This window comes from Stylophora pistillata, chromosome 1 (assembly GCF_964205215.1).
Source record: "Stylophora pistillata chromosome 1, jaStyPist1.2, whole genome shotgun sequence".
In the NCBI taxonomy this organism is placed as follows: Eukaryota; Metazoa; Cnidaria; class Anthozoa; order Scleractinia; family Pocilloporidae; genus Stylophora; species Stylophora pistillata.
Genome location: NC_142519.1, coordinates 31,037,759 through 31,052,728, shown reverse-complemented (window position 1 = coordinate 31,052,728; position 14,970 = coordinate 31,037,759). Strand labels below are relative to the sequence as shown.

At 36.2% G+C, this 14,970-nt stretch overlaps 2 protein-coding genes across 4 annotated transcripts; one reads left to right on the top strand and one right to left on the bottom strand.

Annotated features, from left to right (window-relative positions):
* Positions 1-127: 127 nt before the first annotated feature.
* Positions 128-6,179, top strand: LOC148742086 (uncharacterized). 2 transcript variants are annotated; one of them, XM_088749503.1, is made up of 4 exons: positions 128-525; positions 2,085-3,400; positions 3,639-3,744; positions 4,425-6,179. In XM_088749503.1, exon 2 carries the CDS (start codon positions 2,372-2,374, stop codon positions 3,137-3,139), a length of 768 nt encoding a protein of 255 aa, XP_088605629.1. In that variant the 5' UTR covers positions 128-525; positions 2,085-2,371; the 3' UTR covers positions 3,140-3,400; positions 3,639-3,744; positions 4,425-6,179. The 2 variants fall into 2 exon arrangements, with proteins under 2 accessions (XP_088605629.1, XP_088605626.1); XM_088749500.1 differs by lacking the exon at positions 128-525 and having other exon boundaries at positions 542-3,400.
* Positions 6,180-7,483: 1,304 nt separating this feature from the next.
* On the bottom strand, positions 7,484-13,375 carry LOC148742085 (uncharacterized). Of its 2 annotated transcripts, none has more exons than XM_088749507.1 (6): positions 13,285-13,375; positions 10,780-10,904; positions 10,020-10,118; positions 9,469-9,654; positions 8,798-8,893; positions 7,484-8,410 (listed from the first exon to the last, which is right to left on the bottom strand). In XM_088749507.1, the coding sequence occupies exons 1-6, from the start codon at positions 13,292-13,294 to the stop codon at positions 8,270-8,272; spliced, it is 657 nt and encodes a 218-aa protein (XP_088605633.1). In that variant the 5' UTR covers positions 13,295-13,375; the 3' UTR covers positions 7,484-8,269. The 2 variants fall into 2 exon arrangements, with proteins under 2 accessions (XP_088605633.1, XP_088605635.1); XM_088749509.1 differs by lacking the exon at positions 13,285-13,375 and adding an exon at positions 11,313-11,606.
* Positions 13,376-14,970: the final 1,595 nt, after the last annotated feature.

Genomic DNA, 14,970 nt, shown 5'->3' with positions numbered 1-14,970 from the left:
TGCTACTATGACAACGGGCTTTTTAGGTAGTCTCCTGCAATATCCCATCATCATCTGCACATTTCCCATGACTTTTCTAACTTTTTGACTAATCTTAATGGTATCGTTTTTTTCACTTTTTCAGCTTAAGACGGGAAATTTTTCCCCGGGAACGATGGAAAGCGAATTTCCTGTTGTGTGGATTCCAAAGGATTTGAAGCGTGAGAATTTCTTGGAATTAACGCCTCGTTGCACTGGATTGTACAACTAGAATTCCAAAGTCACATGAAAAGACGAATTCTAAAATAATTAACAGTTGAAGTCGTGGGAAATTTTGAACTATTTGCACTTATTTTAGTCTGGAACTAGGGGTCTTCCTGTGAAAAGATCAAGCCAAGTCAATTTTTTTAAGGGTGATTGGTGACGTCATCAAGAGCTTTTTCGATAGAGAGACTGCCTGACTCAACTAACACTCAACTCAGGATTGTCAAAGACATGACCGGCGTTCGCTTTTCTTTGGACGATACCTTTTTCAACCTTTAAAAGGTAAGACATCATTTTGTTTTTACTCTTCAATGGGGGGAAACGTTTGGGTATCGTCACTAAACAATGAAACCGCAAAACTCTCTTAAAATAAATAAAAAAAAAAGGAACTTGCAAAAATCTTTATTAAGATTCCCTGATTTCACAGTCATCGAGCACAATTCCCTTTAGTCAGCTTTGCCCCACTCTTGTGCATCAGATCAATTATAGCACTGTAGGGGCATTTTTTTCAAAGTAAAAATGCTGAGCAATGTTTTTCACCATCCAGTATCTGAAGCAAGGTGTTCAGTTCAATACATGTAAGTTCATTTCGGGTTTACTCTAATTCGCTATAAAACTGATCAACCAGGATTGCTTAGCACTGTAACTTGCTCAGACTGGAAGTATTTGTTCATATATGATTCTCATAATTGCGACTGAATTATTGAGGCCGGTTTGAATTTTAAATTTTTTATTTTCAGTGTCTTAACCATTCTATACTAAATACCCAATGATCATGAGAAAGGAAACCCCAAAGCAAATATAAGCTCATGGGTATTTTAAAAGAAAGCAAAATGACATTTTGTTTAATTTAAAACCCCAGTTATCAAACAACTTCAAAGAGTTTCTCATATATTGCAAACTCGTCATCCTTTGTGTTTGGGAAATAAGTCTTAAAACTTTCATTTTCTTATTTAACATCTACTGTACCATGATATCACATTACTCATCTCCTATTTGTTATCAGCAATTTGAAGAAATATCACGAGAAATTTGTCTTGAAAAAATGCTTAAACTTTGGAGGAAAGCATTGAAGGATACAAGTTTCTGAGAATTCATGCACCGTTTCACACACGTCAGAGAAGATGTTAATACTCCACCCTTAATGTTTCAATGCTATTTTTTACTGCAAAAGTCACTTGAAGTTGAGAAAACAAATTCCCATTAAATGAAGGGAACTTGAAGTTAATAGTCTAAACTAGGTTTGCTCACAGAACCCGCGGGTTTCTTCTAACCTCGCGCATGCGCACAAGCATCGATAGTTTCTTAGAATGAACGCTCCATTAAGCACAACGAGAAAATAACACTTAAATTTTCTGCACGTACACCATATTGTTGCATTTCGAAAAGGAAAACCTCCGGTTATGTTTGAAGAATGTCTTATATAACGATTTCAAACATTGCGAGGAGTTTCCAGACCTACTTTTGAGAAGCTGCATTTTATACATCAAGCTGTTAACGGTTAAGTACATTTGAAAGAACTTTATATTCAAGACAAATTTCTGATTTCTAAAGAACTCAGAGCATTAAGAAAAAACTGGGGTCGCTTTTCAACGGACGTTTTAAATTCGCTGAAAGTTGCAGAGGGAGAAAAATTGTCCAACTCATCGGTTTAGGTTCGACATTCAGTGTAAGTATGAAATTTTAATTTATTATTCATAAAAATCAATGGAAAGAAAGCAGGCATAGACAACAAAGAAGATAAGACAAACCCGTCGAATAAAGATGGGAAACTGGCAAGCAAGGAGAAAATCGGCTTGTGGGGAAAAAAAAATGTTCTAAAATTTCATTTCTTTCTTAAGTTGGTCGTTTGGAGTGCTAGTATGGGAAATTGTTACTTTTGGTAAGTGAATGGTACTTTTAAGTTATTTTGACTTTCTTTTTCTTCACGTAATGTTTACAAATTCTATCTCTGACACTGAGTTCTTACGACTTCAAAAATTACTTTCTTTAAAGTAATATATGAAGAGACAACGAAACTTCGCATCACGCGTAATATGTATTTTCATTGAAATTTTTTGCAAAATCTATTACCATTCATTGAGGATAAAGATAACGACTATGATAATGACCGACAATAAAGGTGACAATGACAATGAGGGTCAGTGACATGGAAATTGACATTTACAATGATGGTGATAATAACACTGACAATGATGGTGACAATGACATTAACGATGATGGTGACAATGACATTGACAATGATGGTGATAATAACATTGACAATGATGGTGACAATAACATTGACAGTGATGGTAACAGTGATGGTGACAATGACATTGACAATGATGGTGATAATAACACTGACAATGATGGTGACAGTGACATTAACGATTATGGTGACAATGACATTGACAATGATGGTGATAATAACATTGACCATGATGGTGACAATAACATTGACAGTGATGGTAACAATGATGGTGACAATGACATTGACAATGAGGGTGACGATAACACTGACGGTGATGGTGACAATGATGGTGACGTTGACATTGACAATGATGGTGACAATAACATTGACAATGATGGTGACAATAACATTGACCATGATGGTGGCAATAACATTGACAATAATGGTGACAATAACATTGACAGTGATGACGACAATGATGGTGACTATGAAATTGACAATGATGGTGACAATAACATGGCCAATCACAGTGACAGTGACATGGACATTAACATTGACAATGATGTTGACATTGACATCGACAATGACAGTGACAGTGTTGATGAGGATGATGATGATGAACGTGTATGGCTTAATTTAAAATTTGTTTTGATAAGTAAAGATGCAACAGCCAAAGAAATAGAATGTAATTATTTATCAATCAATTCACAATTATGTTTTTAGGACCTTTTTATTGCCCTCTGATGGCTTCACTAACTTGGATTTCAGGACATTCATAACCTCTTTACACACCACAAGCCAATCAAGTAGCGCGTGAAACACCACCTATATACTTTTGGTGATCGTTCATTTTGTTTCAGGTATTCTTTCTTTTGAATTTATTTAAGGGGGCTCTCCGTATCCTGGTATTCCAGTGGAAAATCTTCATGGACTACTCAAGTCAGGGTACAGAATGAAATGTCCCATCAACTGCGACAGGGAACTGTAAGTTAGATTAAAACCTCCTTCTTCAAAAGCGTTGGTAATGTCTAGATTGAGTACTATACCTGTAATTGCAACGTTGGTCGAAGTCGGAATGGCCAAATGGGAAATAGAATACCTTATAACTGTAACGAGAATTTACCCAAACTCACTCATAAAAAGATCTTTATTATCATTACTGTAAACTGATTCTTGTTGGAAAAGGCCAACTTGCTTTGTCGCTATCATTTCGTCTCCTTAGGTATCAGCTTATGTTAGACTGCTGAAATGAATTCGCTGATAAAAGACCAACGTTTCCGAAACTTGTTCACAAATTCGATCAGATGATATCGATGCTGTCAGACAAGGTAAATCTCATTAGTCTCTGACGCAGAAATAGGACTCTGAAGAAAGGTGCCCCCTCCTCCCCCACCCACAACTGTACCCGTGCAATTACAATGTAGGGTTGAAGGTATTTTAATAATTGTCTCGTTTATTACAATGCCCTATTGTCTGCTTCAGAGAAAAAAGGCCAGTTTTACCATCTTGTGGGAAACAGGAACGCCAAAGAAAGCGTACGGGGTAAATTAAAGTATGCCATATAAATGATGGCCTTGCTTATGGTCAAGCTGATGAGCGTGTTACTTTGGTTAATGGCTTAAATCTTTCTCCAAGCATGGCGGGCCCATCCACCCGGCTAACTCCTTTACCTGTTCATAACGTGGCCAAAGAATATAATCCATACTACTTTTTGAAATGATTAGTAGATTAGACATTTTTAGCAACGAAAATCCACAAAAGTACTGGTGACGATTCGCTCCGATCCATGTATCACCCTACATGAGTTAAAGTTTTTTAGTACAAAGTGCTTTTTCCGTGAAAGTAACACTGTGGCCGACATACTCGAAACTGGACAGCCCAATTCGGGATTCACCGTCTAGCCGTTGAAGTCCATTGGTCAATAAGACATATTCCTGACTTTGTCAGCTTAAGTATCAAACAAAATCCAAACGAATCTCGTCTTAAAAATTGCCTTACTCCCCCCTAGGAATATCTTGACCTTCAACCACCGCTGGTGAGTCCATTGACTCCCAAAACCCCTTCATCTTCCGAAGAAGACAACGTTTTCGGAAGTTCAAAGTACGTGTCTAAAAGTAGCAACAGTTTGAATTGTGATGACGGAGAAGGTTGCCAAGATGGCGTTCACGATCAAGAAAGCACCCCTGACAGTGACGGATACGCAGATATACGTGTTGACCGTGAATCCTTTTCAGCCACCGGTGGAAGCAAAACCTCTTTGGCGTCTAAATCTTCGTCTCTTTTTGCAAAGAGGAAACTCACTCAGCTTAATGGTAGCATCGTATCGCTTTCCTCTCAGCTGAGCAAACAATTTCATGGCACAGGGGAAAACGAGGATGATAACAAAGAGGAAAATATTGGGCTTTTGGATGAAGACTTGGATAAAGCAAGTGACGATGCCTTCGAGACTGGTGTGCAGTCTAGACAGGAAGATCCCTTTGTTTTAAATCACAACGGACTACAAGAAAAAAAGACCCCGCAAAGGAGGCCTTCTCAACAGACTGAGGTCTAAATAATACGATTTTATATAGTCTCAAGTAGTGTCCGCTTCCTTGTCCTCTATTTGTTATTGGGCTCATCCCTAAAATGTCGCGCCTTACTTGAATTCCTGTACATAACTGCACAAAGAAAGAAAAAAGTCGCTTCCGGCCCATGAATACGCCTGCGTTCATGTGGGCACAGTCCTCTTTTGATGTCTTCATGGCGTGATCACGGGCATTATGTAGTTCTTTATCAAGATGGCATCACACTGCGTTGCCAGCAATTTTACAAGCGCCTGAGATATCAATGTGTTATCTAGAGTCATTTTCTTATTAGCGTTTAACGTTTAACCTCGGTTAGTTATGGAATGACTCAGTAAAAAGTCAAAGCAATTAGTGTGCAATTCTTTGCTTTCTAGTTCCTGATACAAACTATTCCATATCATTATTTCTTTCGCAAATTCCTGACCAGACTCAACGAAAGTATTTCTTGGGAGACAAATACTCGGTGTCCTAACTACTCGATGTGTGGGTAGTGGGATTATGGAGGAGTTAGTAGCTCACGCATGCGAATTTTTAGAAGCAAAGTTAGCAACATTCTAAGGATTATTGTTAAAAGCGGCAAAATAATTTTGGAGAACAATCCGTGAGAGTGTTGGTGTTTCCAATATGGCAACCTTTCACCAAACTGTCACAGAATCATTGTTTTAGGTTAAAGGTTAAACTCTGTTATTTATTTTTCCTACTGTAAGAAACAGTTTAGATAATACGGGTAAAACTCTCTTTACAATATTAAGTAGGAAACGGCTTTTCATATTCAATGTGAGCAAAGTATACTTGGCTTGCTCGACGATACAAATTAAGCAAAAACAGGGAAATGTTCAAGAGTAAATTAAAGTGTTTTGTTCAAGGACAGGTCAATTTGCTGTAAATGAAAATTATAGAAAAAGTATATTCGCAACCAGTACTTCACTAAAAAGATATCTAAAATTGTTTTGAAAATTTTTAGGAATTTCATTATAAAAAGTCTCATTTCTCTCACACTGGACAATGTAAAAAAAATGGATGGTTTGTGAACAGACGAAAACTTCTCTAGATATGTTCTTGTTGCCCTGTACGGATACTTCTTCGGTGAAATTTTTATTTTGTAAGTAATGAAACAAGTTAAAGCGATCATCGCAGAATCGAAAAAATACAGATGTTAGATCATGTTGGAGAATAAAAGTTACTTTTTTTTTTTTAAATGTTCGTAGTTTTCCGGCTCAACTGCACTGTGAAAACCTGGAACTTTATCCTTAGTTAGTGAAGACTTGTGTTGAGCAGCGTTTGATGTAGAGCATTGAGAGGATGAAACCTTCCCGGACTTTTTTGTCTTACCAAGAACTCTAACAAGAGAGACGCTGCTAAAGAAGAGATTGTATATGGCACAAGATGGATAGAACGAGAAGGTACTACCGCGCATGTTCCTCTATGTCGGTCAATTTAACAAATTCACTACAATTTTCCACCGCTGATAACCTTATTTATCGTAGAAATGACGTCAACGATGTTCGAAACTTTATGCCGAGTGGTTTCACAGTTTACCGGAAAAGGACAGATTTGAAATACTTTGTGCTTATCGTTATTCTAAATAATTTAATTTAACGTTTAATTTCTCTTTACAATATCACCCCTGAATCATACTTTAAGATCACGAGAATAAAAGAAATGACCCCCAATCAAAGAAGCTCTTGCCTGTTAAACAACTTCTTTCCACCACCTTCAGAGACTAGTATGGAGAATATGTACACCGATGTTAGAATGTAAAGGGTCAATGAGAGAGTGTCAGAGCGTAGAATCTTATGATCTGAGGTTCGACTCCTCTTGGGATTTCTTTTTTGTCCTAAGTTCGTGACAAGTCGAAGAAACATTTCTATATCCCTGTCTTCTGCATTTTCTTCGTAAATACAAATGGGCGTTTTCCACACGAGGTTAAAACGCTCATTTGGTGCGAGGACGGCTGAAAATAATGCCGACTGGTTACTGTTGTCTTTTGCAATTTGACTTTTCTTTCTCGTAGTTTTAAACAGACGATACTTTTCTTGACTGTTACTCAGAGTTCACACATTGTTATATATGTGTTGGCCAAACTCCGCTTAGGTAGTAAAGTCTTCTATTGAGCACTTTTTTTTTCAATTGAGTGCTCAAAGCAATCCGGAATTACATTGGTTTTGGTTTGCTTCGCTGTGATTGGTCTGGAAAACTCGTGCCACTTTCCTAACCAATCAGATGAAAAAGGCATCCAATCACGACTTACACTCATTTTTTTTTTAAGAAGAACGTCGAATTTTAGTGTTGAGTCTAAACGGTCTTCTTCTTTTTTCGCTATTTAAGCCTGAAAACGTTCTTAACATGTTTTTAAAGTTGTGTGGTAATCAGTCAAATCGGATGTGACCAGACTAAGTTCGATTACGAACTGGGTTGTTTTTCAGTGTATTGTGTATAACCGCATGGTAAATGTTAAAAAATGTCCTCAAGTATTCGAGTTAATTGTCCTGTTAGACCACGATTTACTTTTCTTTTCACCTTTATTTATACCTCTCACCAAGATAAGAAAATGAGCTGTTCTTAACTTACTCTTAGCCAGGGTATGTCCTTAGTAGTTCTTAAAATTTTGGTGAATCTCAGCCTGAACGTTTTTATTAAAAAAGTTTTTATAAAAAAAAAAAATGTGTAGTCGCCCACGTTTTCCCGCGTAAGACATTTTGTTTGTTTTTACTTTGAGTTCCCATTGGCTCTTAGAAAATTTTTCCTTTCCTCTAATTGTTCGTTTAAGTTTGAATTTAATAATAATTTATCCTGCTAATACAAGTAAATAAAATTACAGAAATACAGAAAGTGTATGACTGGAGAATAATTGGAGGAAACTTAATTAGTTTGGTTTTGGTTTTACTACAGTAAAGCGCTCTATTTGTAAAAATAACCAACGTAAGAACCACACATCTCTGTTGCCAAGCAAATCAATTTATTTCATCAGATATAAAAAAACTAATAAATAGTATAATATATCCATTTGAATAAAAAAAATCTCACTATAACCATATATATGTTCCAACCAAAATAGTTTACCATGAAAATTCTTACAGAACAATAAGTTTTGTATTCAATATGAATAGTCAATGTAAAAAGCAGTTCGAATGAACCTATTGGTATCCTTGCAAAAATAGACCTATTCCATGTATATATTAAAATAAAAAGCTGCCAATATAAGATAAATCAAATTCAAATAAGCGTTTGTTCTTTTTCCATAATGTCGTTTTCTTGCGATCAAAAACTTTCCAGGTCAGTGTGAATCTCATACGGGGCAAACCTGGCTGAGTTGGACTTGGGTGTTAAAGCAGGATCTTGGCGTGAGTTTTATGTCGGCAACAACTTGCTTCAGGTAATCCAACAAGATGTAATTCCGAACTGTGACTGCTCGATTTGTCTGTAATCCCTGATAAAAATGACCAAAAGAAAAAAAGATTAATTTAACTGCCTCATGTTTTTTAGTTTCTGCGGACAATTTGAAGAAGCTTCGACAAGGTGTTCTGGCGTTTTTTTTATTATTATTTATCTTCCTATTTGTTCATCCATCTTTTCGCCCTGTGAAAGTTTTCGCGAAGAAAGGTTTTTGACTTTTCAGGAAACACCAAACTATTTCCTGTCGCATAAACTTAAATTAAAAAAGAGTTTTAGGGACAATTTGTTTGACAGTCCAGAGCTTCTTTAGTTTGCGATCATTTCCTTTATTCTTGTAAGCTTAAAGGTTTATTCGATGATAGCTGAGGTAACTTTGCGCTGGTTTAATCTACCAATCCTATCGCTGTATCGAATCACTTACCGACTGTTGAAGTTGCCTCCTGGCTAGTGTTGTCATTCTTGTCATGTCCACGGATGTCAGTTGAAATGATTTCATGGAAATACTGTGATGACGGGCCTGAAGACAGATTTTGAAAAGAAACCTTGAAAGTTATTCGCAGAATATTTGCGTCGGTCTCAGTTAAAACACTAGATACAATGGAGTCCCTCAGACATCTTAACGTTTAATACCTTTACATCTTTGTCCATTTTCTCCATACTGTTCTCTATACATTTTTTAAAGTGTTGATAAGAGGAATATCTTTAACAATAAAGAGCTTCTTCAGTTGGTGATCATTTCCTTTATTCTCCTGACCTTTATATTTGATTCAGGGCTGATATTGTAAGGTGAAATTAGATGCTGGTCACTCCAAGGGCTCAATTGGTTAGAATAACGATAAGAACAAAGTAATTTAAATCTTCCTTTTTCCGGTATGACCTAGTCATGAAATGTTATTGATTGAGGGTTCATCATCCCATAAAACATCCGCTGTAAAATGTGTAAGCGAAGCATAAATCAGAGAACTCCGCCACTTTTGCGTCAAAAGTGTTATACTTCAACGTTTTCAGTTTTGCGTTTGAAAAAGGTTCTGAAGTAAACTTTAACATATTTATTTACAGAAAATACACGAGAATGATATCAACCAAACTTACATAGATGTAAATGTCCTTAATAGCTGTCTCCAAAAGTTTATATAATCCGTTAACTGTCTTGTTCAACGTGTTTCCGGATGACTTGCAGTTAAAGTCCGGTCGTTTTAGGCTTTCCATCACAACCTTCAGCGGCGCCACAAAGTTCTTCAACGACGTCAAACACTTTTGTGCCTTCTGGCTGTTATTCTGGTGTTCAATTAAAATTAACAGATGTGATTAAAAGGAATGGGCTGGTAAAAATATGGCTTCTCACGACTCAAGTCGTTTAACTGTAAGAATGGTGAGCTTATATTAACTCTTCGGGCTAAAAAATGGCTCTGAGTCGGGCCCCAGTCATACCCGCTAATACAAACTCCTAACCTCTTATAACCGAGTACAAGGGCTGTACTGAGGATATTGGCCCGATGTCGCGGCAATACAGACCAACCACAGAGAGAAGGAGGCCAATGGCCATTATTTGGTAGTTTATTACAATTATGGTAGAATTAATTATCAGCATAATTGGATTTACCATATGACTACCTTGCCATATAATGAATTTTAGTACCCACCATGCTAGGCCAATTGTCGATATCTTGTGGAATAAGACTTTCCATTGCCTTTCCAAGTGTTCTTCCACGCTGGAGACCTGCGGGGCGATGTGCTGCCCTCTGTATCCATTGATAAGACAGAAAAAAAAAAAACAGCAATACATAAACAGTTATGTTAGTGAATACGCGCTTGAAGTGATTAATATAATTTTGTCCAACGTCTTAAAATAGCGAATCGAAAATGCAATGAAAGAACTCTTGCTAAGATCTTTCTGATGAGTGGAATAAAAAAATTGTAGGTTCAAATTAGAACAAATAGTGCACGTGTCGAAAAGGAGAAAAGGTGTGAATTTTATATGAAGGGGAATCCTCCAACTGAAATAGCAATATGTGGGACGAGCGAAAAATCTCACCGGTAAAACAAAGGAACTTTTCCTTTTGTTTTCAAATGATTAATCAATCAACTTCAGAAACAATTGCAATAGGGTTAGGTTAAGTGTTATTTAGTGAAAGTTCTTTAAACCACCTTCCGTCGTATATGACTTTATGGAGATAAAGTTTGCTTCAACCCTTTTCTTCCAGAAGTGATTAACATGTATCCTCTCCCTAAATTATTCATACATAATCCAGCATACAAGAAGTTGTGATGTTGATCTAAAACCAAATTTTCGTAACTGATCGATGGGGAAAATGTGGAACAGTTAAACGGCAGAATTAACAATCTCATCTTAGGAGTTAAGAGTTAACTGCGATAATCAAGCAAAATGAAAACTGTACTTACAAAGCACGCCTTTGCGGCATTGGAAGTTTTAAAAAGGCAGTGAAACACTGGATCCCGAACTGGAGTTCCATCACCAAAGGCGAAACTGAACACAAACATAGTGGCACAGAGGAAAATAGCTTTGTCTGGTTGAAAAGATAAAACGGAAAGATAAATTGAGGAGGGCTACCAGAACAGCTAAGAACGGCTAGTAAATTCATTTCATTTTGTATCGTTTTTGTAAGTAAAAATTCATACTTTACAAGTAGAAGTTGTTGATCTACAACAAAATATTTTTAACTAATTCTATTAGACGAGAACTAACAATCCGATCATTTAAGTAACATTTTTGAGAAAGCTGGAAATAAGGTTGTAAGCTTTCTCGCTTTCCTTTGCGTAGCTTTCATTGGGTTTCATTTTAATCCTGGTTACACAGGCTTGAAATTGTAAAACCTTTACAATTGTAAAACCTTTGAATTTTCCGCAAAAGCGTAATCATCCATCTCAAGTTTGATGACGATTCACCTTGCCTTCAACCGAAAATAGAAGTTTACCTGTGTTATGGCAAAAGGTGTTTGAGGGGTACGAATCTCAACTTGACTGAATACACCTTTTTCATATCAGGCCAAGAATGGGTTTCCTTCTTTCCTTCTACCAGAAACTCATTTAAACTTCATGAAAATTAAACGAAATTTTGAATTTGTGAAATAATTTGATTAATGAATAACGTCACTTGAAAAATATTTATGAACAAAAATAATTAGATTCTTAAGATATTTTGACGTAGAATGGTTTTCACGCATTTTTTGTCATGAAGTCAATTTTAGCACAGCTGCTAATTTTCAGTCGACATCCTTTATTGTGCATTAGTGAACATTTTTATTAAGTTCAAACCAGGAATATACTGAAACTTAATGAAAATTAAACAACACTGTGACTTCGTAAAATAACCTTGTTCATAGACTACCTCTCACTCTCAAAAAATAATTGTGAACAAAAGTAATTGAATTATTTGCTTTGCCGACTAGTTTGTGACACTATTTTGTGCAATGAAGTCGTTCTAGCACAGTGAGCAAACTTCACACGATATTCATTGCTAGCAGGGAAAAATTTTCGTTCAGTTGGCAAATTTAACTATAAAAGTGGTTTTATTCAGTATAGTAATCTTATTTTATGTTATGCCTCATTTGCAGCTGCCTCTTTATATTGAAACGTTTTTACCTACTCTTCTTTTACACTGTGATAAACACTTACGAGAGATCACAACATATTTCTGAAATCTGATGAGAGCCGATTATTAATTACCACGTTGCTTTTATGCCCTTAGGCAATCAATTAACACTTAAAACTGGCAACAGAAAGTGCAACATCATTGTTACGTCAAAGGTTTGTCATCGGTGACACAGGAAATCAAGGAACTTTCGACGCAGTTGTCTTTTTTAGTCATAACATTTTTGTCGTGTGGTTTCCGCAAATCAACCGAGCTGGAAAATGGACCTTTCTTTTCGTTTCCAAAGGAGTGTATGTGAGTCAATTAGCGTCCAGTTTAATTGAGCGTTGTTTATAATTATCAACTACATAAACAACAGCAAATAATGTAATTTCTTAGGGCGGCCTGACATTAAAATTCAAGGAGCTTGAACCCAAACTTTCTTATGATAAACCCTACATCATAGGAGGCAAAAAAAATTAACGTTGATCTGACAATGGATTAGTTCTCAAATAATCTTTGTCTCAACAAGGCATTACTTTAGCTTATTCGATTCTCTTTCTCACAGTTGACTGAATTATCTAAAGCTATGATTTTACCACATAGTTACTAGAACCAAAAATTCCTCAGTATTAAGCTCATTCTTCATTCGATACAGTTATGTTGCTTTTTCTTTTCATTCGTGGCCCGATATGCGCAACAGCAACTCGTGATCATGTAAATAAATTCATTTTCATTATTACTGAAATAACTCTGCTAATTCGGACATGTCACACTTAAAGCAACTGGTAAGACCCAATAGGAACGCGAGAGCTATCTCGTCAGTTTTCGTATAAGCGCTGTCTAAAACGCCTTTTTTAAAATATTTAACGTTCCTCATTTGAAATAAAAGATAAATAGAAGATAGAACTAGATAGACAATTAAAAAATATTTTTTGAGAAACTCGACCAGTCACAAAACATTTTACTTTAGATAGCGGCAAAAGTTCATTTATCAGAACAATAGGAAATTCTTGATCATGAGGTAAAACAGTTAGTTCCTTTTAAAACTTCATATCTTAAGAATTTATTTCAATCGATCTTTGAGCAGTGTACTCAAAGGAAAGAGAGCTATCTCTTCTGTTTCATGAACTATTCGTGGTTCTTTCATAATTTCACTCTCGCATTTTCCTTCATCGGCATGAATTCGATGAAATTATGCAGAATTTGGGTACAGACCACTAGCTCATGCAAAAATTAACTACGATATCTCCCCATCATAGCTCTACAGGTGAGAGAGACTTAACGGTGTTGTGTTAACAAATGAAATAACTTACCAATGGTCATTTTTTACCCTTGATATTCTGTGCAATGTTTCTCTATTGAAATCACGAGCTTGTACTTTGAAGTGGAAGAAGTGATTTTCACTTGGATAACTAAACAAGGGTAGAAGCTTTCTTCTTTTATACATTTTAAGGGCGGATGTTCTTCGACTTCTTTCCTCCTCCATTTACCCAACAGATAATTTCATCATCAGGTACTACATTCCGTCATACTCCACTAAAAGGATGCTTTCAACAGTGTCGTTAGATTCTCTTCCTTCTTATAGCTCAGTGTAGGGAAATAAAAACGGTTCGATTTCCTGTTCCTATTGTTTTCAAATTCGTGCCATAAATGCAACGTAGCGAATAAGGTGGGAAAAGATGGAGGTTACTGAAAACTAAACAAGGGCTTTCGGTTTTGATAGCACGATCCAATGTGATCGTATTTATGTGACCAGGAAGTTATCAGTCCATGATATTATAACACCCATTGTCTAGCGATTCTCTTAGCCTAAACGTTTTGATTGTACATCATAAGTCATAAATACTATTTTGCTCTAGAAAAAAAGGCATCGCGCATTCTTTGGAGGTGTTCCTTAAAAGACAGATGGTATCTCTTGTCTAGAATCGTGAAGACAGCTAACATAATGATAAGGAAACGATGAAATTCCTTGTTATGCAAGAAAATGACTCGAAACCACTCCAGCAATCATAATTCTCTAGATTTCTTGTCTGTAGACAATAGTAGATGAACACACCTTAATTAAAAATAACTGAACGGCAGTGACGGAAATTTTGTAATTTCTTGCGCGATATTTGCTAAAAATAAGAAAATATTAATTCCATAATTTTTATTTCCCTTTTCGGTAACTTTTCCGCAGCTCTCTATCTTTTAATTTCAGAACGTTATAGGTAGTTTAAACGTGCAAATATTTTCAACTCCATTGTTCATTGTTACTCATTCTCTTACTCGAAACCTTTAACGCATACACGAAAAACGTTTACACTTCAAACACGCACGTAACGAAATCATTAGACGTGAGTTCACGTATCATTCGGATTTAAAAATAAAATTACTTAATGATATGTGAGACATGTTCAGAATTAGTCAAAATAGACACATAAGCGATATAACTGTGAACATGCTTTCGCTAGGGCAGTGCCCCTGCAAAATACACCTTGAACCCCCCACTGTGAATTGGACACACGATTAAATTTCCTGGGTATGATGAAGTCTTTGATAAGCCAGGTGCAGTCCCGTATCCAATTACTAAATTTGTAACAAGATACCTTGTGTAAGAGGATGGATTGCAATATTCTAGCATCTTCAGCAAGTATAAAGATGCTAAAGCTGAATAAGCCTGAAAATGAGTGATTTGCGCCCTTCAAAGGGAAATCCATTTAACGGCCATACTTTGAATGTCTGTTCAGTGTGGTTTGTAGTTTTGAACGACTTCGTTGCTGATGGGTTTAAACCCTTTTAAGCTTTGCTTATTTAAAACAAATTTAGTTCCTATCTTACTGTTCTCGAAGCTGCTATTTAGAAACAAGATTTCAATTAGGTGAGGAATTCAGGTTATAGTTATATTCCATTTTAAACTTGTGACCCACAATAAGCGTAGATAAGAGAAGGGAAGTCGGTCCACAGCCAAAGGTATCCGCAAGGAAGGAGGACGCGAGGTAAAAACCGATTGGACCGGA

Bases quoted from the DNA above. Each gene is read 5' to 3' on its own strand.
- LOC148742086 (XM_088749503.1), top strand. From the start codon at position 2,372: ATGACAATGAGGGTCAGTGACATGGAAATTGACATTTACAATGATGGT.
- LOC148742085 (XM_088749507.1), bottom strand. The intron at 10,119-10,779 runs GTAAGTACAGTT...CAATGGATACAG, and splicing joins ATGCCGCAAAGGCGTGCTTT to AGGGCAGCACATCGCCCCGC. The intron at 8,894-9,468 runs GTAAGTTTGGTT...ATCTGTCTTCAG, and splicing joins TTAAGGACATTTACATCTAT to GCCCGTCATCACAGTATTTC.